Genomic DNA, 25,518 nt, shown 5'->3' with positions numbered 1-25,518 from the left:
TCTCTAATCTAATGATTAATACTTATTTAATCCAATAAATACCATAGTTTGGTACATACATGGATGATAGTGGACAGACTTAAATTCAGGAAACCCTGTAATTTTTTCCTGAATCAAACAGCTATCTGATCTGATTTGTTACTGAAAGTCTCTATAAAATGAAAGTTATTGCTTGTTTAACTGAGTAGATTAAAAAGAGGATATTGGTTAAAACTAAGATGCTCATGAATGATATATCCAGACAATAATTCAATTAATAAGCATTTGTTAAGTATTTATTACATGCCAGCTACCATGTTTTTGATCAAATTTGCAAGAAAAAAATGAACAAATTTACTAAAGAACTTTTTATTAATTTATTTTGATTTATAAATAATCATTTCCATAAGATTTTGAGTTTTAAATTTTTCTCCTCTTCCCTCCTTACCCTAGATGGCATGCAATCTGATATAGGCTATACATATACATTTATATTAAACATATTTTCACATTAGTCATGTTGTAAGAAAGAAATAGAACCAATAGAAGGAACCACAAGAAAGAGCAAACAAAACAAAACAGAAGAAAAAAAAAAGCAAATAGTATGCTTCCATCTGCATTCAAACTCCATAGTTCTTTCTTTGGATGTGGATACAAAGAACTTTTTAATAAAAACTCTCCGATCCTTAATTTTAAAGAGTGAAGCCCCCACAGGCTGAGCACCTTATCCATGACTGTACAATGAGCTACACTTTGAACCCAGATTTTCCAACAGAATCCTGTGTTTTTTCCACTACAATTTGCTTTCATTAATTAGGGTTCTTGTTACACTTTTACCGTCAATGCTAATGATTTGTTTGAACTACGTTTTGTTCCCATTAAAGTTATTAGAAGCTGTCTGGAAATGATAATGTGTGTAGTAGAAAGGAAAAAGTACTTGAGGTCAGAAGACCTGGTATCAAACCCAAACTCTGTGATTTATTAACTATGTAACTTTGGGTAAGCCACTCCAGGTCTTGGTTTCTTCATCCGTAATATGAGCAGCTTAGGATATATGACTTCCAAGGGCCCTTCTGGTGCTAAATCTATTTTCTAATGACTTCATATGTACATCTGAATTATAATTAATTCAAACATTTATTATATATTGCTATGTTATTTGTTAACATTTTAAAAAATATTTATTATTATTAATTCAACAAATATTTACTAAAATTTGTACCACTCAGTACAAAACACACTATTTTTGTATTTTGTTTCTTATTTTTAGATTTAGTATTTTCATTCCCATTGGGATCCAGTTATAGGCAGCACTACCATATATGGGGACTTCAAATCAACCAGAGTCTCCATCAATCTGCAGTTCACTGACTTTTACAAAGAAAACTACATATATTTAACTGAAAAAAAGAAATTGGTGGGTTGAGGGGTCTGGATCTGTGATTTCATTAGTGAAGATGATTCCCTTCCCTGATGTTGATCTGAAATTGTTCTGCAATCTACAGTCTTAGGGAGTTGTTTAGTAAACTGAGTGTTTATGAGATGAGAAAACTGAGGCCATTCTCCTTGAGTTCCCTTTTCTTCACCATTCTCTTCAAATCTCAACACCCTGGACATCATCCCTCGCTCTCTCCTCCTTTGCTACAGTCTCTAATAAGGAAATGGCCCTTCTAGCCATGGTCAAGCCCTCCCATCCCCCACCCTCGTCTCTGTCACATATCAATCCAACAATCTGCATGTATCATACATAACATGCACGTACATACAAATAGTACATGCACAAAAAGAATACTTCCTGCACACTTGGACAATCTCTGCACACATAGACACACATAAATGAGACAGCAGAGTAGACCATTGTTTTGGAGGCAGGAGACCTGAATCTGCACCTTGCTGGCAGTGTGACTTTGGTTTAGCCATTTCCTCTTTCTGGACAACAGTTTATTCATCTGTCAGATGGGACTGAACAACCCCTAAAATTTCTTCCAGTTCCAAATCTAGGCTCCTATAATGCACAGGCATATCTACATACGGAGGCATATGAACACAATGCAACATGAAATCCATGTATACGTGTACTTATAAAAATCTGTTTAGCAAGTCAGAAGTCACATGTGTTTCCAAGCAGAAACAGAGGAGAAGGTATTTTGTGGCATGTCAGTTGTTCATTAACTAGAGTAATAATTCAAGAAATAGTCATCAGGATGTATAAGTTGGTCTGCTTTTGATACTGCCTTTGGCTAATCTGTCTGGCAGGTGGTGCTTTTTCTATTGCGTAGAAAGTATTCCTGCAGCAAACAACGCACCATTAAATGACTGAAGAAAAAAACTAAGCAGTCCCACAGAAGTAGCTGAACGTTTTGGTCTTGGACTACACACGCTTCTACTAACCAAGTCAGGTCAGACAAGGACATCTGCTTTTGACAGAGACTCCTGATGGTAGCATGCTTAACGTGAGCCAGCTAAGCTCAACACAAGCTTATAATTGAATAAGATTTCAGTCTACTGGCAACATGCAAACTATTGAGATGCTGGGTTACATAAGTGATGTGATGTGTGCTGGCCTTGCAGAAAATGACCTCTGTGCTGCAAACATCCAAACCAACCTGAAAGGTTGCCAAGAGGAAATGAGGACCTACCTCCAAGATTCCTAAGAGTCATGCCAACAAGCCCCAATACCCCCCCATAGCCTCCTAGTTACATCCACCTACTTTCTACCCACTCTATGGGTTATACTTATAGAATCTTGCCCTAAGAAGGGAGATCAAGGACCATTTAGACCAACTCCTCATTTTGAAGATAAAGACATGAGAGGCCCAGAGGGACTAACTTTCCTGACCATGAGCACACAGTTAGTTAAGTTAACCAGTCAACTAAGCCATGATCAGCTAGCATAAAGCTTTCCTAACTCTTGGGTTGCAGATCCTTCCACAATATCACAGTAGTCTTAAGCAACATAAACACAGCCCTCTGATCCAAAGTATGTAGAATATTCTTAATTCAACTACAGATGTCAATACCTATTACAAAGTAAATACAAGATAATAGGTCATATTAAATTTATTTTCAATGTGACTTAAAATTGAATATTTCTATTTTATAATTCTTGGGAAAATATGTTAATGGAAATGTCTGTAAAAAATTCAAATATTTCATCTGAAAATTTACTAGAAAATAATAGTATCAAAAATTAGGTTCAATTTCTAAGAGCGCTTTGGCAGTTGTTACCGGGGGAAGGAGAAGGAGAAAGGGAAGGGGACAGGAGGTGAGAGATGGGGAGAGAGAGATGGAGGAAGGAGGAGAAAGAAGAGGGAGAAAGAATTGTGTTTTGACAAACTAGGCCTTTTCTTCTATCAGAGTCTAAAATGAATTGGGGGGGTGGACAAATGCTGGATTTCAAGAGCGGTCTATGTAAATATGATTCTGTGCCCACTGAGCATTCTGAAAAGGGTTGACGAGAATCACTAGTTACTCCATGTGTCAAAAAGGATTTCCGGCATTAAATATATCATGCATGTTGGGCTGGCAGGCAGGGGTAGAAATTGGCCTTGTTTCCAGCTGGACCTGGGTGGCAGGCTACCCTTGAACCCACAAAAGGCATGCATTATTCATCACAAAGGACAAGCAAAAACCAGGAGCTTGTGTTATAAGCTGACGTCTGCCTTTGGACTCAAAAAAAAAAAAAAAAAAAAAAAAAGATGGCACTTATCCAGGATCATTCTCTTGGTTATGGGGGCATCAGCTGCCTTTTTGGACACATGTTTATAAAAGCTGAGATTGCTAACAGGAGGAGACCAGATTGTTTTAAAAGAGTATTAAATGCTTAACCCACTTGAAATCTAGGGATATCAGTGTTTCTCACAAAAAAGAACTGTCTTAATAACAATAATAATGAGGAGGAGGAGGAGAATGGCTGACATCTTTTAGGCACTTTCAGGTTTACAAAGTCCATTTCACATAGTATATGATATTGATTCTCACTAGAATTATAGGAGATGAATATTCCCATTATCTCTATTTCAGAGATGAAAAATCTTGGTTTCAGAGAAGGTAAGTGATTGATCTTCCTAACCTATGAGGCAGCCTGGCATAGTGGACAGAGAGCTGGTTTCCAAGTCAGGAAGACATGGGTTTAAGATCCTCTTCTGACATATTCTGGCTGTGCCACCCTGGGCCAATCTCTCAGGGTCCCAGGCAACTCTCTCTAAGACGATAACTTGCAGGAAAAATGCCAGTCTACATTGGTAAAGGGAATTTCCCTCTTCCGATGAAATCACAAGTCCAGAACAAACCAAAGGAAATCAAACACTAACACAGGACTGACCACATCACACCACAGCTCAGAAAGCCAGAGAATAAATTATTTCAGTGATTAAATACAAACTCCTTTGCTCATCATTTAAGTCCTTCCCCCACCCCCAATCTGACTCCAGCCTACTTTTCCAGGCTTATCGCATATTACTTGCCTTCACGCGCTCTATGTTCTAGCCAAATTAGTCTACTTGTTGCCTGTCCAAGGCACCCTATCTCCTATCTCTATTCATTTCCCCAGGCTGTCTGTCGCCCCTGCCTGAAATGCACTATTTCCTCATCTCCACTTGAGAAAACCTTTTGTCATCTCTGCAGTTGCTAGTATCATCTCAACTCAACCCAAGGATTTCATCTGCATTTATTTCAGAAATGAGACCTTTTAAAATCAATGACATAATAAAAAGTGCCACACAAACCTGAAAGCACTATGTAAATGCTAGCAATTAGAATTTTGCATTTAAATATCAGTGTACATGTTGCTTCTTCCAAGAGAAGCAGTACACTTGAGCCCAGAGACTACTTTGTTGTTGTCTAATATCCCTAGCATCCTAGCCCTAATGTGATATATTATCCCTACATAATATCACTATACATTCATACATATATATACATACACATATATACATACATACACACACACATACCTACACATACACACATATATACATACATACATACACACACACATATATATGTAGCTATAAAAGAAGTCACGAGTGTATATATAGTGGAGGAAGATACCTGGGGATAAGAGGCACCAAATTTGTCACCAGTTAAAGTAAACTACTCTTCTTTTCACTTGCCTCATGTCAATCGTTCAACAAACACGTGGTTATTATTGGCCATTAAATGACTCTGTGCAGCTCTGCCTCACTTAAATCCAAGTCACACGCAAGTCAAGACATCACCCCATGATATCATTGGTTCTCTTTGAGAACAAAGGGTGAACAACAGCAACAAAAGTATCTGCTATGTATCAGGCACTGTGGTAGGAAGTACAGAACAATGATAAAAGTAAAATAGAGTTCAGCCCAGTGCCTGGCACACTTTGTGCTTAATAAATACTTATTGACGATCTGGGGCACACATTCTATCATCAGTCTAGCATACCCTATCTACTTGTACTCCCACTAAGAGAGCTTTCTTTCCTAGTCAAACTCTTTTCCACTAGTAAAGACTTTTTATTTGGTAATGTTTAAATTACATTTTTTTTTTCAATTTACAAAAACCTACCTTGTCTCCCACTACTAGCCCTCCTCTGCACTGGGAAAAGAAAAACAAAACCTTTGCAACAATATTCATAGTCAAGCAAAACAAATTTCCCTGATGGTAATTTCCAAAAAATATGTGTTCTCATTCTATGGCCAGAGTCTATCACCTCTCAAGCAGATAAGCATCCTTCATTAGTGGTCCCCTGGAATTGTGGTTGGGTTACTGAGCGGATAATTAAGTCTTTCAAAGTTGTTTGCTTTTAGAAGGCTATTCTTATTGTATGGATTGTTCTGTTGGTCTGCTCAGTTCACTCTGTATCAGTTATATCACTTACAATTCTTCCAAAGTTTCAATGCAATTGTCCCTTTTTATTATTTCTTGTAGCACAAAAAAAATCCCATTATGTTCCTATACTAGAATATTTTTGTATTCTTGTTCAACCATTCCCCAACTGGTGAACACCCCCTCAGCTTTGCATTCTTGGCTACTACAAAAAGAGTATTTAAAATATTTTTGTACAGATATGTAATTTTCCTTGTTCCTTAATCTTTGGGGGGGTGGGGGGTGGGCGGTACAGGCTTAGTAGTGGCATCTCTGGATCAATAGTATATGCTTTCCTATTGGAAGCCAGGATAGTAAGGAAATCAGCGTCTCCATGTTTAAAGGCTCTTCTCAACAAATGGTTAGCAAAACCTTGCTTCCTGGGCTGTCTTGGTCAATGGGAGGGGCAGGCATTGAGGTCAGTACTTAGGTAAGTGACGTTAATGCTTGGGTTCTAGTGGCGCTCCGTGGCTCCACTTCCAATAGTTTCCTTTTGGCGGCACCAAAAGATAAGTCAAGCTGCCCACGTGGGCTAGGACTGCACATGCAGTATAGAATGCATGTCTACAGAGGCCTCTCTCTGTGGCCCCCACTCAGCACTTGAAGCCAATTAGTGGCGACTCATTAGAAGCAAACAGCACCTAGCACAATGCCTTGAACGTGGAAGATCTTTATAAATGCTTTTAACTTAATTGATCAGTAGATGCTACTTTATTTTATTACCTGTCGTATCTTAAGGAAGTCTTTAACTGACAGGTTTTTATAATCTAGGAAAAAGGCATAATGTACAAACACAAAAGGGAATTTGATACACATCCACCTTCTCTTCTCACGCTCCCCCCACCCTTTCTCCCCCACCCCAGCCCATCCTACAGAATAGCAAAGAGTGTGTGCATCCCTGGTAGGGAAGTTATAACTCAATATACTGAGAATACTAAATAGGATAGCCTGCATAGTAAGTAGAATAAAGTAAGCTGGGGTGGGGGCAAAACCAGTGGGTATGGTGAAATTAAAGGCCAACTGATAAAACCAAAACAACAAAATTTCCTCTAAGCAAATGAAAGACCTGCATATATTTAAGGCTTATTGAAAATGGGACATTGTTTTTTAAAAATTAATCATTTCCCCCACTTCTTCGCTTCCCTTTCTCTCAGTCTCAATCTTCTGCACCTGAAAAAATGTTATCTCTTTTACAGGTGTTTTTTTCCAAGTCTTTTAACTATTTCATAGAGAATTAGTGCAAAGAACACTGAGCTTGAAGCCAAAAGACCTCAGCAGGAACTATGGACCTTCCACTTGGTGATGCTGTGTGACCTTGGACAAGTCCTTCAGCCTCTCTGAGACTCAGTTACCTTTTTTATAGGATGAAGATAATGAAACTTGTGTCAGGATTATGGTAAGGATCAAATGAGATTTTGAATTATAAACTGTTATATCAATGTCATCATCATCCAACGTGATTGTTTTTTCATGAAAATGCAGTTCAGAAGAAAATCTACTCTGGAAATTTGAGGTATTATACTTTATTATCTGGTAAACTAATCTCTTGACCTAATTAAGTATTTTGATAAAAGGGGAAAAATAAAGGAAGAAGAGGGAATAAACATTTATATAGCACCTACTGAACTAGACACTGTTGAATGCTTTACAAATATTATCTCATTTGATCCTCAACAACCCTATGAAATAGGTGCTATTATTATCTGCATTTTATAGATGAGGAAACTGAGGCACACAGTGGTTAAGTGATTTGCCCAGGATCATAGAGCTAGTAAGTGGTATGAGGGTGGAACTGAACTTGTTCTTCCTGACTCCAGGCTAGGTGCTCTATCCAACTGTGCCACCCAACAGGGTAGATAAATGTTTTGTCAAAAATCATGTCCCAGTGATCAGGATTCACTCTCACAAATGTCAAAGGATACTTGCTGGACCCTACAAATGTGTCTACTCAGCAATGTCTGGCTCCTTAACCTACTAACATTATTCATGTCCACTGGAACAAATCAAAATCTCATTTGCTAGTTTTATTCACATAATAATTCAAAACCAAATCTATTCAGCATTTAATAAAAACAATATGCAAGATTATAAAAATCAATTCCAAGATTAGCATTTGTGATAACAGAGAATTTTAGAAATAACATCAACAATGAAAAACCTAAAAGATTTTTTTGGGGAGAGAGGCAGTGTTTCTTTGCAGGGAGGGAGAAACGGGAACTGGACCTATGATTTCCGCACTCACTATGAAATCCAAAGTACTCCATGCGTGAAAACTCCTTCCACCTTTGCAGATCAATACCTCGCTATGACTTGTAGTCTCTGGAGAGTTACCTAAAGTGATTTGCCTAAGGGTACATAGTTAATATGTCAGAAATATGCCTTAAATCCAAGTCCATCTACTTTCCAGATTAAGCATTTCTTCTTCAAAGCCAAGAATAACGGATGTGGAGTCAGAGGATTTGAGTTTGAATCTTAGTTCTCACTCTGACTACCCATTTGACTTTGGGCAAGTCACTTTCCACATTTGGGTTAGTTTCTTCATCTGTAAAATGAGGGTGTTTGGTCCGGATGACCTCCATTATCCATGATTTTATGAACTCTTTCCATGGAACTTGGTTTCAAGTTGTCTCATCCTCCTTGTCACTTTCTTCTGGACACACTCTATTTACACTGTCAACATTCTCCTTAAAATACCGCATCCAGAAAAGAAATAATACAATCAGATATGACCTGATTATAGTCTGCTACCTCCCTTATTGGAGACATTATGACTACGAATGCAGATGAAGCCTATGACTGGCAGTCATATCACACTGTTGATTTACGTTGAGGTTATAGTCAACTAAAACTCCCTAAATGACATGTATATTGTGCTTTACGGTTTATAAAGCACTTCATATTCATAAATGATATACTACTGGATCTTCCCAACAATCCTATGAAGTAAGTATTGCAAACTTTATCATCCCCATTTTATAGATGAGATAACTGAGGCTCAGAGAAGTCAAGGGTCTTGTCCAGGGCCACACAAGAAGTAAATTTTAGAGACAAGACTGAAACTGGATCTCTCATGACTCCAAGTCCAGTACATTTCCTACTATGCCATGTTGTCTTATTTAACAAGCTGCTATTAAATTGGGTCTTTTCCAAAACATACTTCTGACAGCTGTTTTTTATTTTTATTTTATTTTTTACAGTACATTTTTAAAAAGAAATTTTAGGACTTTGCATTCATCCCTAATAAAAGTTCACCTTATTAGTTTTTTGCTCAAGATTAAAAAAACTCTTATCAAGGACTGTGATCTGATAAATAAGAGTTCTTTTTCAACTTTATCTCATCTTCAAATTTAATAATATATCTTCCTTATATTATTGAAAAAATATGGTAATTATCACAGGACCCAGAAGAAAATCCTATGAGATGCCACTACAGAGCTCTCTCTCCATGGAATGTATGATCAGTCAACAACCAATCAATTAATCAATCAATAAGCACATGTTAAGTGTTTAATATGGGTTAGGCATTAGGCTGAGCTCTGTTGATACAAGAAAAAAAATAAGTCACTGCCTTCAAGCAGCTTTATGCTAAATGTGTGTGTGTATTTGTGTGTATATGTCTGTGTGTGTATATATATATTTATGTGTGTGTGTGTGTGTGTGTGTGTGTTGTGTGTGTGTGTGTGTACATACAAATACCCAGAAAGTAGAGAGTAATCTTAGAAGGGATGGCATTAGCATCTGGGCTGGCGGTGGGGAACCAGTACAGGCCTCCTGGAGGAGATGATGCTTGAATTGATTCTTAAAGGAAGCTAGGATTTTCTGATTTTGAAGTATGGAGGAAGAGCATTCCAGGCAGAGGGGACAGACAGCCAGTGCAAAAGCACGAAGATGGGAGATGGGGCCGGGTATGTGAAGACCAGTAAACATGGGCAAAGCAAAGATTGTGTAGACTGAGGCAGCATGTCTATTTGATTCGGGATGCAATTTGGAGCCATGAGAATTTGTTGGAAGTGGGGGTGGAGTGACAGAGTAGGACCAACCCTTGAGAAGAGTTTGGCAGCTGTGAGGATGATGAATTAGAGTAAGGAGAAACTGGAGTCAGGGAGGCCAATCAGAAAGCTATTGTCATAGTGCAGGCAAGAAGTGATTGATGACAGCCTGAATTAGGCCTGTGTAGGTGGAGATCAGGAGATGTAGGTTAGAGATGTTGTGTTGTGAAGGTAGAAATGAAAAGATATGGGGATTGTCTGGATATGTGCGATGAGAGAGTGAGGTCTTGAGGACACAACAGAAGTTACAAACTTGGGCTGCAGGAAAAATGGTGGTGCTTGACAGTAACAGGAGGGGTTGGGAGAAGGTTGGCTTGCTACAAATACACCCAAGTAGAACCACTTGGCTCATATTTCTTTATCTTGTCCTCAGAGATAGCCTAAGAAACCCTGTCAACTTTTGCTTATATAATTATCTATATCATCTTTTATATAATTATCTATCTACCTACCTTTTATATAATTGTCTATAGCTATCTTTTATATAGATATCAATTTACCTATCCATCTATCTACCTTTTATATATCTATCTATCCATCTATCTGCCTACCTTTTATGTAATTATATCATCTATCCATCTACCTTTTACATAATTATATCTATCTATCTACCTACCTACCTCATATAATTATATCTATCTACCTACCTACCCATTTTGTATCCCTTGAACTTGGCAGAATGCCTGACATATAAGAGGCATTCAAATATTTATTGACTGACTCACTCACATTTCACGTCTATTATTATAACCTCATCTATCAATGTAGATATCAAAAAAGGAAATAAAACTACTGTTTTTTTGTTTGTTTTTGTTTGGTGAAACTAAACGGATGGCTAAGGATAAACTAGAGAAATACAACCAGGGCAGGAAGAGGACTTGGAAAAAACAAAAACCTATGAAGAGCCATTAAAGAAATGAGAATATGTAGCCAGGAGAAGTGATAACTTTATATAAGTGACAGCCATCTTTAAACATCTAAGTAAGTCTGTCTGAGATTAGATCAATCAATCAATCAACCAACAAGCAATTATGTTCCTAGTACGTGCCAGGATAAAAAGGAAACAGTCCCTGCCTTCCAGGAGTTGTTTTCACCTGTGGTTATGTGCCCCTCTGTCCATATTTTCTATGCATTTTTTTAAACACCAAGGTCATCAGAGAGTTCCTTAGGGGGCCACATCAGTTCACTGGATGTACCATCCCTACCAAAGGCACCTAACTGTTTATCTAAAAAGGCTTCAGTAACATCCTATTCCAATGCTTCATTGCAGTTGTAAAGTAACTTTGGGTTCTCAAGGGCTATTCCAGGCAGTCCTGTGATGTTAAAAGCATTAAGGAGGAAATCAGCAACAAAGTCCTAATAAGGCTAGTCAAGAAGAGAGGCAGCACAATGATACACAACCTATTTTGCAGCAATGTGCCTCACTCTGAACCCACTGCATGCCTTTAAGAAGAGTTTTTTTTTTTTTAGAAGTTTCCTGACTTTTTATTGTTGTCAAAGTAATTGAGTTGAGCGGGCCTATAAAAGGAACAATGTTAACAATACGTCCATACATAGTCTAGCACTTATTATATTAGGTTGGTGGCAATATGGCATCACACCACATTCCTTGTAATCACATTTTGCACACATTTCTTCACCTACATATGCTTTTTTACAAACTATTTTAAGTTTGCTTCTCTGCAAAACAGTCCTTGTGCAGACATTACCTCACCATGTGATCCATACTTGAAAACGAGCAAGGCCACGAGATTCTTACCTCGGTCACGGAGGCTGTTTCTGAGAGCTCTTTCCAGCTGTTCCTCTTCGGTAAGCCCTGCGGTATAGATGTCATAGTTCCTTGGGACTTCTTGGTAAGGCTGTCTGTCGAATATGTCCTCTTGATATCTGCTATAGCCTTTAGGAATCCAAATAAACAAATCAAAAAACATACCAATGCAGAGTACAAAGAGCTCATCTGATGATCACAATGACCCTATGAAGTAAGAACTATGCTTATGGTTATACCCATTTTATAGAAAGAGAAACTGGAGCTCAAAGAAGATTGAATTGCTCACAATCACGAAGTTTTTAAGAGTGAGAGAGGGGGGACCCAGTTTCACTATAGTTTCAAGCATGGAAAGAACAAAATATCAGAAACCTTTGCTGATTATATATGCATCTGCCATGTTTTTCTTCTTATTTATCAAAGGCTGAATGGGAAGAAATTGATTTAAATTGGATTTGGAAGGATGGTAGAGAAATATATTGGTATAAAACACTGGGATGATTTAGCGAAAACAAAACTACGAAAACTTTGGAAGAATATTAATGCAGGGCTGCATCTCAGAGGCAGGAGAATGGACTAAATGATACTTAGTGAGCCTTTGTGACCGACCCCCCAATTCTATGGAAGAAGAAACAGATCCGTTACCTGACTCACAGGCTCTCTGTGATGAACAAGATGGTGGAGAAGCATGGAATAGAAAAATATTTATAACTGTCAATGTCCTTAAAAGTATAATTGATTATATATATGTGTGTGTGTATATACATATATATATATATATATATTTATTTTGGCAAGGCAATGGGGTGAAGTGACTTGCCCAGGGTCGCACAGCTAGTAAGTGTCAAGTGTCTGAGGCCAGATTTGAACTCAGGTCTACCTGAATCTAGGACCAGTGCTCTACCCATCTAGCTGCCCGCATTCTATGTTTTCACAAAGGAGGACAAAGCAGAGAAGAGACAACTCGGCTGTTTAATTCCACTTTAAAATACCCATTGGTCCCAATAATGAATTTACCTATTGGACAAAAACCAGTTCTAAAATGTCTTTAAGAAAACTTTTTCAAAAGAACTCCTAGTTATTCTACCACATAACGGGTTCCAAGAAATACAGATGAGCAGAAAGAGCATTCCAGGCATGCGGAATAGTCTGTACAGGGGCAAAGTGTGGGGAGACACGATATCATACATAGGAACAGTAAGCAACAGTCTGGTTGGAGTGGACGAAAGGACAATTGTTGCTATTCTATTAAATAACTGCCTAATACATTTAACCTTAAGAAAGTGTCCATTTTTATACGTGCATTGTGTCAAGAGCGCTGGCAAGTTAGCCCTGCTTAAGTCATCCTAATGCAAATGAATAATGATAAATAGCAGTTAACATTTATATTGAGCTTTATAATTTGCAAAGCACTTTGCCTAAAGTATTATTTTCTCTTCACCACAACCATGTGGAGTAGGTACTTTTGTTATCTTCCATCAAAAGTCAAAACTGTCCCCATTTTACAGATGAGAAGACTGAGAAGGCAAGTGACCTGTCACAGAGCTAAGCTGGTATATGCCAGCTCTGCCTCACTCCAAGTTCATCACTCTATCCACTATGTCACACACTGTCTTCCTTAAAAAACACCCTTTTGGGGGGCAGTTTGGTGGCATAGTGGATAGAGCCCTGGAATCAGGAGGACCCGAGTTCAAATCCAGCCTCAGACACATAACACTTACTAGCTGTGTGACCTTGGGGCAAGTTACTTAACTCCACTGCCTAGCAAAAACAAACAAACAAACAACAACAACAAAACCCAACACCCTTTTAGGCAATATTCTAGCAGCTTAATTAAAATATGGAATAGATGGTCTCTGAGGGCTTTTCCAGCACTACCTCTGTGATACTGTGAACCTGATTTAGCCAAACTGTTTCCACTCATCCAAAGTAGGGGAGGCCAAGGCATTGCTCCATCTTAAACAACTTAATTTCTTTTTCTTCCTCAAATGTAAAGTCTTACATCTATTACTGTTTAAGAAAGGAGGGGATAAAGCGAACTCCATTTTCTAAGTCATCACAATAGCCTCTGGAAATAGAAGGATCTGGACATAATTTTTAAAAATTGCAATTCTCCACAAATTGACCTTCAGGCATAGGAACCACCAGGGAAGCACGTGTTTCTCCTACTGTAATGAGAGACACCAATGAAAAACATGCGCTACAACCAAAGGGAAGTCAATGGGATAATCAATGGCCCACTGTGAACCCCTGCCGCATGGAGAGATTTACCTTTACCTGTAAATGTCTGCTACCTATGTGTATATGTCTTATTGCACTTACTAGAGAACCCATGTCCTATTGGCATTCATAGTGGTGCCTAGCCCAGGGACTTACACACCATGGACGTTTAACAAATGGTTGTTGAATGAAATGATGAATCTTTTCTCAACAAATCAAGTATCAACTTTTCACATTTCACTCTAAAATTACAGACCCTTTCCTGGGAAACACAATTAACATTGAACTCAGAACAGAAGAGCAATAACTAAGTTAGCCCTAAAAAAAAAATGAGCAAAATGCTTACTAACAGGAATCTGAATTTACTGAAAGAAGTCTAATCATTCCTTGGATGGGAAGAGATGAAGCCTCCTTCCCTAATAGTCCCCTCACCATTGTGGTGGGGCAGAAAGGGTCTTTTACTTGGAGTCAGGGCACTTCCTTATCTGTGTGGTCATGGGGAAGTCATTGAAACTCTCTCAACCTCAGTTTCCAAATCTGTATAAACAGCTAATGTGAGGATCAAATTGAGACAATTTATGCAGATTGCTTTGTAAACTTTAAAGCTCCACATTAATGTTAGCTATTGTCATTTAGGTGCAGCTAGGTGGTGCAGTGGATAGAGTGCCAGGCCTAGAGTCAGGAATATCTGAGTTCAAATTCGGCCTCAGACGCATACTAGCTGTGTGACCCTGGGCAAGTCTCTTAACTCCTTTGCCTCAGTTTCCTCATCTATAAAATGAGCCAGAGAAGGAAATGGCAAACCACTCCAGTATCTTTGCCAAGAAAACCCCAAATGGGCTTATGAAGAGTCAGACACAAATGAAACAGTATCAGCATTATCATTATTATGAATAGAGAAAGCATATTGGGCAGCTACCAGTCTCACTTATGACCAGTTTTGCACTCTTACAAAAAGTTATTCTCTCACAAAAGTTCTTTCCTGACGTGTTTTGGGAATTTTTGTGTCATTTGGGCAGGGGGCTCTTTTTTGGGGGGGTTGGGGGAGGTGTTTTTTGTTGTTTAACATTCAGTTGAATTAAAATCTAAAATGCCTGAATGTCTCTGATTACTCAGTCCTGTATCTTTATAATCTGTCATATACATTTACAGTGATTTGAGGGAACATTTTCTTGATTTAGAAAATGCCTTTTTCCTCATGTTATTTCTCAAACATCCCAGCCAATGCCTTACTGAAATACAGTCTACAAGCCTGAACATCTGAATACTACAAAACCTAATTTTGGTACTTGTCAGACAAAGGAGGGAGGGGGAGGGCTGGGAGGAACTTTCAGCCTGTAAGTCAAAGACTAGTGTGATTAAAGGTATTATATCTGAGTCATCAATAACCCTGAGAATCTCAATGACCTGCTAAGCAAAGAGAACGGGCCTTTGGGTGCCAGAACATTTTCTAACAGTTCTGCTGGTCCAATTAGCTTTCTTTTTATAGCTCTATAATTTATATTCCTGGAGAACTCTAACATTCAAACACTTAAGAGAATTATATTTAAATTATATTTAAAAACCAAACCTAGTTGAACATTCTTTCATAGCTATATACTTGGCATTACGTTAAAAGAAATTCTGGTTATCATTATTCCATTAGCTTTCCATCTGTTCCTTATACACATACCAGATTTTCATGGCAAAGGAGATCAAGAAACAATACCAAGATTAGAAAAATTGGTCACAGATTTTTTTTTTTAACATTCATGAGGTTCACTGGCTTATAAAGCCTCTCTTAGCTGGGCATGGCCATATTAACAATAAGTCTGTACTCATGAGACAGCCACTCCTAAATGTTCCTCAGTAGGTTGCTGACATGAACCCTCAGCTTTATGGGATATTGCTTTTTGCAAAGCTAAAATTCTTTCCTGGAATCATTGAACATTAGAGCTGGAAGGGACGCTGGCAATCATTTGGTCCAAATTCTTCATATTAGGGATGAGGACCATGAAGATCAGAGAGGTTAAGTGATTTTCCCATGGCCACCCAGTATCTGTACCCAAACCATATGAAAAAATGCAGATCTGGTGTTTTTTCTCTGGGGTAGAGAAGGGGCTGCAAAAAATGTTCCAAAGAAGGGAAATGGGGCCTTTTATTTTGCCCTGTTAATGGTCTGGTTTGGGGATCCAGAGCATCTTCCATGAGAGGGAATTATGAAGGAGGTTCCCTTTTTACAGAGGGGAAGGGTGAGTCACCAATTTGCAGTTAAATTAGCCTCTGGAAGCCATGACTTCTCCTTAAGAATTCAGACCGAGAGGAAAAAAACATGGATCACAGGTTCAATCACCTATACCTAGAAGGGGCTTCAGAGATCATTCAGTCTCACCCCCCCATTTTACAGAAGAGGAACTGAGGCCAAAAGTCACATGGCAGTAAGCACTAGAAGTGGGATTTCAACCCAGGTCCTCCCACTAAAGAGCCAGGGCTGGTTTGATTTTACTACAAACGAAAAAACCCAAGTTCTAGGTTGTTGTTGTTGTTGTTGTTGTTGTTTTTTATCCAGTTGTTTCAGGGGTATTTGACTCTTCATAACCCCATCTGGAGTTTTCTTGGCAAAGCCTTTGGAGTGGTTTGTCACTTCCTTCTCCAGTTCACTTTACAGATGAGGAAACTGAGGCAAACAGGGTTAAGTGACTTAACCAGGGCCAGTCAGAACTCAGGTCTTCCTGATACCAGGCTCCATACACCGTGCCACCCAGTTGTCCCTGTTCTAGGTGCACACAGTGTATTGTTAGGAAAGGTTAAAAACAAACCAACCTAATCAATGCCCTCTATGATTGTGTGGTCTAAAAATGGACGATGAAAATGAAGGGAAAAAAGACTTTATCACATAAAGGCATAAAAAGTACTGCATAATGATTCTACAGGACCAACTACTTTCCTTGTACTCAACATGAGTAGAGTCAAGAACATGGATTCAATTGAGATCAATCAAAGAATAAACACTTATTAAGCACCTACTGCGTACCAGGCCCTGTGCTAAGCACTACTAATACAAAAGGAGGTAAAAGACAATCCTCGCCCTCAGAGAGCTCACGATATAATGGATTGTGATCAGACATTTATTAAATGCCTACTATATGACAAGCAGCATAGTGTAGTAGGTGGAGAGGGTGGCTCTGGCATCAGGAGAGACCCGAGTTCCAGTACTGTCTCTGACACATAGTAAAGTATACCCATACAGAAGTGCCTCCCCAGGAACTCTCCAAGGTAGCACATTACAGCCAAGCTGTGGCTTTGCATTGGTAGGGGCAGTCTCTACACCGAAGAGTTCTTCCCATCAAGAAACTCACAAGTACTAACTTCAAAAACAATGTAATGCAGAGGAACCCATTCCCCATGCATCTAACCTGAGGTTCAAATTTTCTCAGGAGAAAATTAATTTCCCCAGGTGGAATTAGGTCTAGATCAAGGATGGGGAAGCTGTGGTCTCCAGGCCACATGTGGCCCTCTAGGTCCTCAAATGCGGCCCTTTGACTGACTCCAAACCTCAATCCTTTAAAAGGATTTGCTCTATGAAGTTTGGATTCAGTCAAAGGCCCACACCCGAGGACCTAGAGGGCCACCTGTGGCCTCGAGGCCACAAGTGCCTCACCTCTGGTCTAGACAAACCCCGAGATGCCTTCCAACTCCAAAACACAGTGATTCCATAAGAACACAAAGCAGGCCAGCTGAAGTAGGCCAAAAGCTTTTCTGTTATTGCTTCCAAGGCTATTCTTTAGGCTTTCCAAAAATGATGGCAGTTCTTTGGATTCAGACCAGCTTATGGAAGACCAGTGTATGAAAGTCCCTATGTCCTACTAACTGCCATTCTATGAAGCATTCTATAAATAACATAACTAATAATAATAACTAGCACTGACATAGTGCTTTAAGACTCACAAAGCATTTTGGAAACGTCTCATTTTATCTTAACAACCCTGGGAGGTTTGTCATTGTTGTTTAGTCATATCAGTCATGTCTCACTCTTTGTGATCCCATTTGGGGGGATTTCTTGGCAAAGTGGTTTGCCATTTCCTTTTCCAGCTCATTTTACAGATGAGGAAACTGAGGGAAACAGAGTTAAGTGACTTGTCCAGGGTCACAAAGCTAGTATGTGTCTCAGGCTGGATTTCAACTCAGGAAAATGAGTTTTCCTGACTCCAGGCCCAGCATTCTGTCCACTTTGCCTACCCCAACCCTGGGAGATGGGTGCTATTATTATGCTAATTTTACCCATGAGGAAAGTGAATCAGACAGAAGTTCAGTGACTTGCCCAGAGTCACCCAATTAAGTGTCTGAGGCGAGACTTGAATTCCTGTGATACCGGACCCCTCATAGTGGGCTGGTGGTCTCCAGATCTTGTTGTTTGTCCTTCCTTCTGGAAGAGAACCAATGACATCAGGAGGGTGATGTCTTGACTTGCAAGTGAACTGGATTTAAGTGAGGCAGGGCACTGGAAAGTCAGCCTCACTCTCTCCTCCAGGGTCATCCGGGTCCAGTAGCAAGATACAGATCAGGACAACTGGAGATGACTCCAGATTTAGCGGGATACCTTGGCCTTTTTAAGCTAAGGTCTTTCCCAGGTCTCAGTTTGTCTAAGGCAACACCCATTCAGTGATTTAAGGCTAAGTAAGAAATGAGGCAAAAGATGGCCTAGTTTGCCTACTTAAAAAAAAAAAAATCAAACTGGGAGGGGAAGACCTTCAGGGTTTCCAGCCAGAACAGAAACAATTGTTATTTACACTGACTCTCAGCCATCAAAATCTAAACAATGACCAAGTAAGGCTTAGGCTGGCACCTATTGTTTGCCAGTCAGTGAGAGCCAAAGTGATTTGGATTTGTGGCAGGATCTAGTAGCTCCATTTGAATGCCAATGTGCTTTATAAAGGCTTGGTTTTCCAGGGCTATATTTCAAGAAATCATAAATGAAACCACATGAAGCAAGAGAGTTAAATTGTCCCAGTTTTTTTTTTTTTAATGACAGAATAAGTAAGTAGGGAAGAGAAAAAAAATCTAGCCCATAAACCCCAAGATATCTTGAGAGGTTTCAGCAATCAAAATTTATGTTCCTTTGGACAGAGCACCTGTAGATAAGGGTATGATTCCCTGTGTTGACAGAGAGAGAGGAAGTTATAAGGGAGAAAGGGAAGAAGGGAAGAAGAGAAGGAGGGAAGGAGGGAAGGAGGGAAGGAAGATTGCCCAAGTGGAACTGGCCAGTTGAGTCCCCAATGGAGCAGCGACTCCTACTCAGATCGTTGTTTGTCCTTCATTCTCAAAGAGGACCAATGACATCAGGAAGGTGATGTCTTGACTTGCAAGTGAATTGAGTTTAAGTGAGGCAGAGTTGTGCAAAGTCAACAACCTCATTCTTTCCTCAATCTAGAGAGGTCCCAACCATCCAAGCCCAGAGCAGCTGTAAGAAGAAGACTTGAGTTGGGTGTGTCATGTTCCACAAGCTTCTTGCTGAGAGTAGAGTAAGAGTAGTTATCCCTAAGCTCTATAAGTATAGTAAATTCTAGGAAGGACACTTGCTGCCATACATTTGATGTTGCCAGTTTGGCTTATGGTACTTATCCAGATGGCCATCCACTTTCAGTGTGTCATCCAGACCCAGCTCTGCTGCAGACATGCTGGAGCCAAAGTAGGCTACGATGATGGCAAATCTGGGTCAATCTGACCTGCCTCCATAGAAGTTCATTATGAAGAGATGAATGGGGACTTCACTAGAAATGCAGCTGTACCCAGATTCTGGCTGAAACTGCCTCTGGTCTAGACTAGACCTCCCATTCTGAGGCCTCTGGGAAAAGCTAGCTTAAATCAAATGTTTGGGGCAGGCCTACTATGTGCTCGTCATTATGCTAGGTGCTACTCAGGATGCCAAAGAAGACATGGAATCTAGATGACCAAAGCAGTTTAAAATCCAGTTTGTGAGGAAAAAAGAGACACCTGAAACATTCAAGAAACAACCCATAAATAAGTGTGTGGTTGCCTGCTTCATGTTTAAAGCCCTATAGGAATTCGGGGGTATCACAAATAAATAGGGTCAAGGAAGTCTGATGGAGAAGTAACTTGAGTGAAGTCTTCAAGGATAATGAAGAGAAATGAAAAGGGCAGAGTCTCCGCATCCAGTCCTTTTCTTCTCCAATGTGGCCAAACGGCCGCCATGTTGATATTCCTAAAGTGCAGGTCTATCCATGTCACCCCTTCTCCACGAGCTCCAGTGGCTTCCCTACTGTCTCTAAAATAAAATAGCAACTCCTCTGTTTAGGGTTTAACGTCCTTTATGATGCAGCTACAGATCACCTTTTGTACTTGAAACTCCAGCCAATGGGGCAGCTAGATGGTTCAGTGGATAGAACACCAGCTTTGGAGTCAGAAGACCCAAGTTCAAATCTGGCCTCAGACACATAACACTCACTAGCTGTGTGACTTGGGGCAAGTCACTTAACCCCAATTGCCTCACCAAAAAAAAAAAGAAATTCCAGCCAACTTGGTCTGTTGGCTTTTCCAAGAATTAGACATTCCTTTCATTTCTCAGTCCCATGCCTTTGCTCTGTTTCCCATGCCAGGAATGCCCTCTCTTGATCCTCACCTCTTCTTCACAGAATTCCTCATTTCCTTCAAAACACAAGGGACACCTCCTGCAGGCAGTCCCCCTCCCTCTCCCCTCACTGGAAATTATTTTGTATAAATCTTATAGTCACTTTCTTCAATTAATTTGTTTCCCTCCAATAGAATGGAGGTGCCTTGAGGGCAAGGATTATTTTTTACGTTTTGTTTTGTTTTCTATGGCTTGTCTCCCCAGGGCCCAGCACAAACCTGGCACAAACTTGGAGCTAATAATTTTTTTTAAATGAACGAATATGACTAAGACAAACACAGAATAGGCAACAAATGTAGCATGTTATAGGTGAAAATGAGACCAGTGTAAACTAGGCAAAAGATTCAAGCTTGGGAGGAGTGAGGGAGAAAATTGGGACAAATGGGACAAGTCCAAAGGGCAAAAAACCTAGGAAAACTGGTAGGAGGTGTCTGTATCTGATAGAGGATCACAGGATTTTAAGGACCCTGGGGATCATCCAGTCCAACACTCCTCATGTTACAGCTGTGCAAATTGTCAGGCCAGAGAGTCGATAACTTGTCCATAGGTCACAAGGCAAATGGCAGAGTTGGGACCCAGAACCTAGGACCGCTGAGTCTCACCGCAGATAGGACGTTTTCCTCCACACAGAGACTGAGTCCAGATGAAAACATGTTTAAGAAAGATGAGTGTGGCAGCTGCCCTCAGATGTGATCAGAGGGGAAAGACTCATGGATAAACAGATTATTGAGTTGGAATCGATATAGATATAGAAAAGACAGCTCAGTAGGGACACAAGAGGCATAAGGATAAGACCAGGTCCTGTCCTTGGTGGATTGGATGGAAATGATCCTGGGACAATTTGCTATTCTGCTGTTAAGGGATAGGGCCTGGGCTTGTGATTTCCATGACAAGTTAACTCTTGAGTGAAGACATTCCCTGTACTAAGGCTGGTTGCCATCTTCCCCAAGACTTCTCATCTTAGAGAGTTGCCTAGAGTACTGAGAGGTTCAGTGACTTACCCAGAGTTACACAGCCAGGACTTGAACCCATGTCTTCCTGGATCTGACGCTAGCTCTCTACCCGCCATGCCATTCACACTTATAAATGTATCTGCAATATCCTCCTAATTGGTCTCCCTGCTTTCCTCCTCCAGACCCATTTTCCATACAACTCTCAAATGACTATTACTAAGATTCAGAATCGCAGAATCTGACCTCTGGAATGGACCCTGGCAGCCATCTCTCTGGTCCAACCCATGAGAAAGGCACCTCCACCATAACACACCTGACAAGTGGTCATCGGCTTCTGCCTAAAGATCGACAAGGAGGGGAAAGCCATCATCTCCCAAGGTGGCCATTTCCACTTTGAGGACAGCTCTGATTGACAGGAAGCTTCTCCTGATGTCCAGATCACAGTGTGCCACCCATCGATACTAGATCTTCCCACTGGGGCCAAGTAAAACAATTCTAGTCTCTTACTCTTCCTCACAAATACTTGAAGATGGCTACCGTGTCTTCCTGTGCCCCTTGAATAGTCTCTAAGGCTAAACATGCCCACATCTCTACATTAGCCCTAATTTTTCTCCTGAAATACATTCCTGAATTTCCAATTGCCTGCTGGGCATGGGTGTGTCACCTCAAACTCATCCCTTCTAAATTGTAACTCATCATCTTCCCATCAAAACTGGCCTCTCCTGCAAATTTCCCTATTTCTGTTGAGGGCACCATCTTCCTCCCAGTCATCCAGATCTGAAAGGGCATCATCTTGAATTTTTAGAGGCAGCATGGAAAAGCTGACATGGCGCTAGGCTCGGTATAAGCAAGATCTTAGTCACTTACTAGCTCTGTGTGACCCTAGTCCTCTTAATGTCTCTGTGCCTCAGTTTCTTTATCTATAAAATGGAGGGGTAAGAGGTGTATGTTAGACTCAAGCAGCCTCCCAATCCCTTCCAGATCGGATTCTGTGATCCTTCTCATTTCCTCCCACCGCTGTACGTACTGCCTGCCAACCCATCGCATCTAGCTCCAGCCCATCCCTTTTCTCCGTCCATACTGTTGCCAGACCTGTCGGCAGCTTCATCTCCTCTTGACTGAACTCTTGTGTTAGCTTCTAAACTGGTCTCCCAGCATCTCCCATCTCCAATCCATTCTCTACCTGACTTCCTAAGTAATCTCCCTAGGCACCAAATCTGACTATACCAATCCTCTGGTTAAAAACAAAACAAAACAAAATCTTCCATAGCTCTCTATCACTTCTAGTATTAAAATATAAACTCAATAAAGGCCCTCCAATCAATCGATTAACTAATACTGATTAAGGGTCTGCTACATGCCAGGCACTGTGTTAAGTACTCTAAAATCTGGCTAGATGATCCCTGAGGTTCCTTCTATTTCTTAATCTAGGATACCTACAGTACTTTATTCCCTATATTACATTACAGCTAAATGTGACTATTACATGCTCCCCCAAATCCAACATCTCACCTCTGGCTTCTATACATTCACTGAAGTCATCTCCATGCCTGCAATACACATGCTCTTCTCATCTTTATCTTTCAGAATACCTCTCTTCCTTCAAAAGCTTAGCTCAGGGCTTCTTCCAAGGGACACCTTCCTCGGTTTTCCAGGTTTAGAGTATTCCTTCATTCTTCAAATATTTCTATAGCGCTTTGTCCCTTCATTCCCCATGCTGTACTTTATTTTTGTACGTGACATTCTCCTCAATAGAAGATGAACACAGTAAAGGTAGGGTCTATACAATTTTTATCTTTGTAACCCCCAGTGCCTCACACAGTTCCTTACACATAACAGATACTTAATAAAATGTTTCTTGAATTGAATATGGGACATAGCCACAGAAAAGGTTTGGGTTTGAAATTGGATTTTTGAAATCAAGAACATTTTGACTATAATGTTAGTGAAGGATTCAAGGGAGGTTAGGGCTGCTACATATTTTCAAGGATGATTCTCCCCATCGACAGCCTGGGTGATCTCATCCATTCCCATGCCCTTGATCATAACCTTCACATTGATGAATCCCAGATTTATCTTTCCATTCCCAACCCCTCCCCATGGCTTTCTCTCCTGCATCTTTTGCTGTCTGGCAAATAGAGATGGTAGGTTATATTATTATTTTCTCAAAGTTATAGTGGTGAGAACTAATTTCATTTTTCCCTTTTCCAATTACCAATTGGGATATCTTGTGAATTGGCTGTTTAAAGAATTATTCTTTTCTTAATTCTGCTGGGTTAAGTTAATGGTGCCTAGTTACCAGAGGTAATGAAAACACAAGAAAGCAAGCCTGCAGTCACCCTGACTGTCACAACCAGAAATAAGCTGTGAACACACTCACTGTTTCTGATTTAACACCGACAGAAGTGTTAAAAAAAAAAAAAAAGCTTTTGTTACTGTCAGTTTTATAAAATATTCTGTCCCATCCACTGCCAAAAAATGCCCTGTGCTCTTGGTTTAATGAATAACAAGCATTAGTGTACATAAAAAGCTAAGCCACTATCAACAGCTGCAGTAAACCAGCCAATAGATGGTCTCTAACATCATCACTGTGAGTGTGGCTAGTGGTCACGCACTAGTCTTCACAGAGACTGAAACAACCCTATTAGCAGGGCTTTAAAATCAATGAAAAATTCAATAGGCAAACCAGACAATTACCAGAGTTGAAGGAGACTCAGTGGTAATCTACTCTACACCATCTGAACGGGAGACCCCCTTTCCCACATGCCCCACGAGTGGTCATCCACCCATTGCCCTAAGAGCTTCAGGAGGGGAGAGTGCTTTACCTTCCAAGCAGCCTGTTCCACTCTGGGACTGCACTCATCGTTCATGTTTTTACATTCTCCTCTACTTTGTTCTTTTTGATATGCTGAAATATTTTTATTTGCTTATGATGACTAGGTTAATCATACGAGAGAACAATTAATAATTATAATCGCTCTCTCCATCATGCCATCGGTTGGAGAATAGCTAAACAAATTATGTTCTACTGGGCTGTTGGAAATGATATAAGAGGCAGCTTCAGAGAAATCTGGGAAGATGCATTGTATAAACTGAGGCCAAATGAAGGGAACAGGCCTAGGAGAAAACATATACTACCTGTAAAAATAAACAACTTTGAAAGACTTAAGAACTTTGATCAAAGCAATGATCAAACCCGATTCCAGAGGTCTAATGATAAATTGTAGTACCTACCTCCTGACAGAATGGTGATGGATTCAAGACACAGAATGTGACATGTGTTTTTAGATATGGCCAGTGCAGGAATTTGTTATGCTCGACTATGGATTTTTTTTATGTGGGAGTGGATAGCTTGTGACTTGACTCTTTAAAGAATATTATTATTTTCTCAATTCTGCCAGGTTAAGGTAATGGTATTTAGTTAACAAAGAAGCAACCTATCACCCTGAGGAGGGGGAAGACCTGGATGGAGAGGAAAAGAAAATAAATTTTTATTAACTGTAAAGGAAAAAAAAAAGCTTTAAAAAGCTTCTTTGTCATTTCTACCCATTGCTTCTCATTCTGTCACCTGGGGCCAAGCAGAACACATCCTATTCCATCTTTTTTTTCAAGTGGCTGTCTTTCAAAAATACTTGAAGACAGTTATAATGGCTTCTCTTCTTCAGGTTAAATATTCTCAATTTTCAAAACATGGGAAAATGATGCTTCCTTCCACACATGCTACACACACACCCTGCCCACGCTGCTTTCTTTCTCACCTATTTCTCACTAACTATACCTGGAGTAAATCAATTTCCATCAATCTACAATCCATGAGGCAAAAGAGTCATGTTATTTGCCCAGGATTGTGTTTCTCTGTTGTGTGTTGGTCCTGTGTCACCAATTAAATTATAAATTTCTTGTGGATGTGTGTCATATTCCTACTTTTGTCTCTTCAATGGTCCCTTGATAGATGTAACTGACTGATGGATTAAAAAAAGATCTTTAATACTTTGTGATCAAATAAAGAAAAGGCAGCAGATCTGGAACTGCAGATCGAAATACAGGCTTATTTTAAAGAGTGAATCCTTTGGACAC

General features: G+C 39.9%; 1 protein-coding gene and 1 long non-coding RNA gene across 2 annotated transcripts in view; one reads left to right on the top strand and one right to left on the bottom strand.

The window, feature by feature from the left end:
* Positions 1 to 24,961, top strand: part of LOC114053122 — a 48,889-nt gene extending 23,928 nt beyond the window's left edge. The window contains exons 2-3 of the long non-coding RNA XR_003570346.1: positions 7,020 to 7,219; positions 21,624 to 24,961. This is a non-coding gene — a long non-coding RNA (uncharacterized LOC114053122). The remainder of the gene's footprint in view (positions 1 to 7,019; positions 7,220 to 21,623) is intronic.
* The window catches only part of RHBDD1 (rhomboid domain containing 1), a 172,029-nt gene that overhangs the window by 51,782 nt on the left and 94,729 nt on the right, over positions 1 to 25,518 (bottom strand). The window contains exon 6 of the mRNA XM_027876024.1: positions 11,632 to 11,769. Coding sequence (XP_027731825.1) covers positions 11,632 to 11,769 — 138 coding nt within the window. The remainder of the gene's footprint in view (positions 1 to 11,631; positions 11,770 to 25,518) is intronic.

The sequence above is a fragment of the Vombatus ursinus genome, unplaced genomic scaffold (genome assembly GCF_900497805.2).
Source record: "Vombatus ursinus unplaced genomic scaffold, bare-nosed wombat genome assembly UNPS02014810.1, whole genome shotgun sequence".
In the NCBI taxonomy this organism is placed as follows: Eukaryota; Metazoa; Chordata; class Mammalia; order Diprotodontia; family Vombatidae; genus Vombatus; species Vombatus ursinus.
Note: the sequence above shows the minus strand (reverse complement) of the source record. Positions and strands in the feature narration are given on the sequence as shown.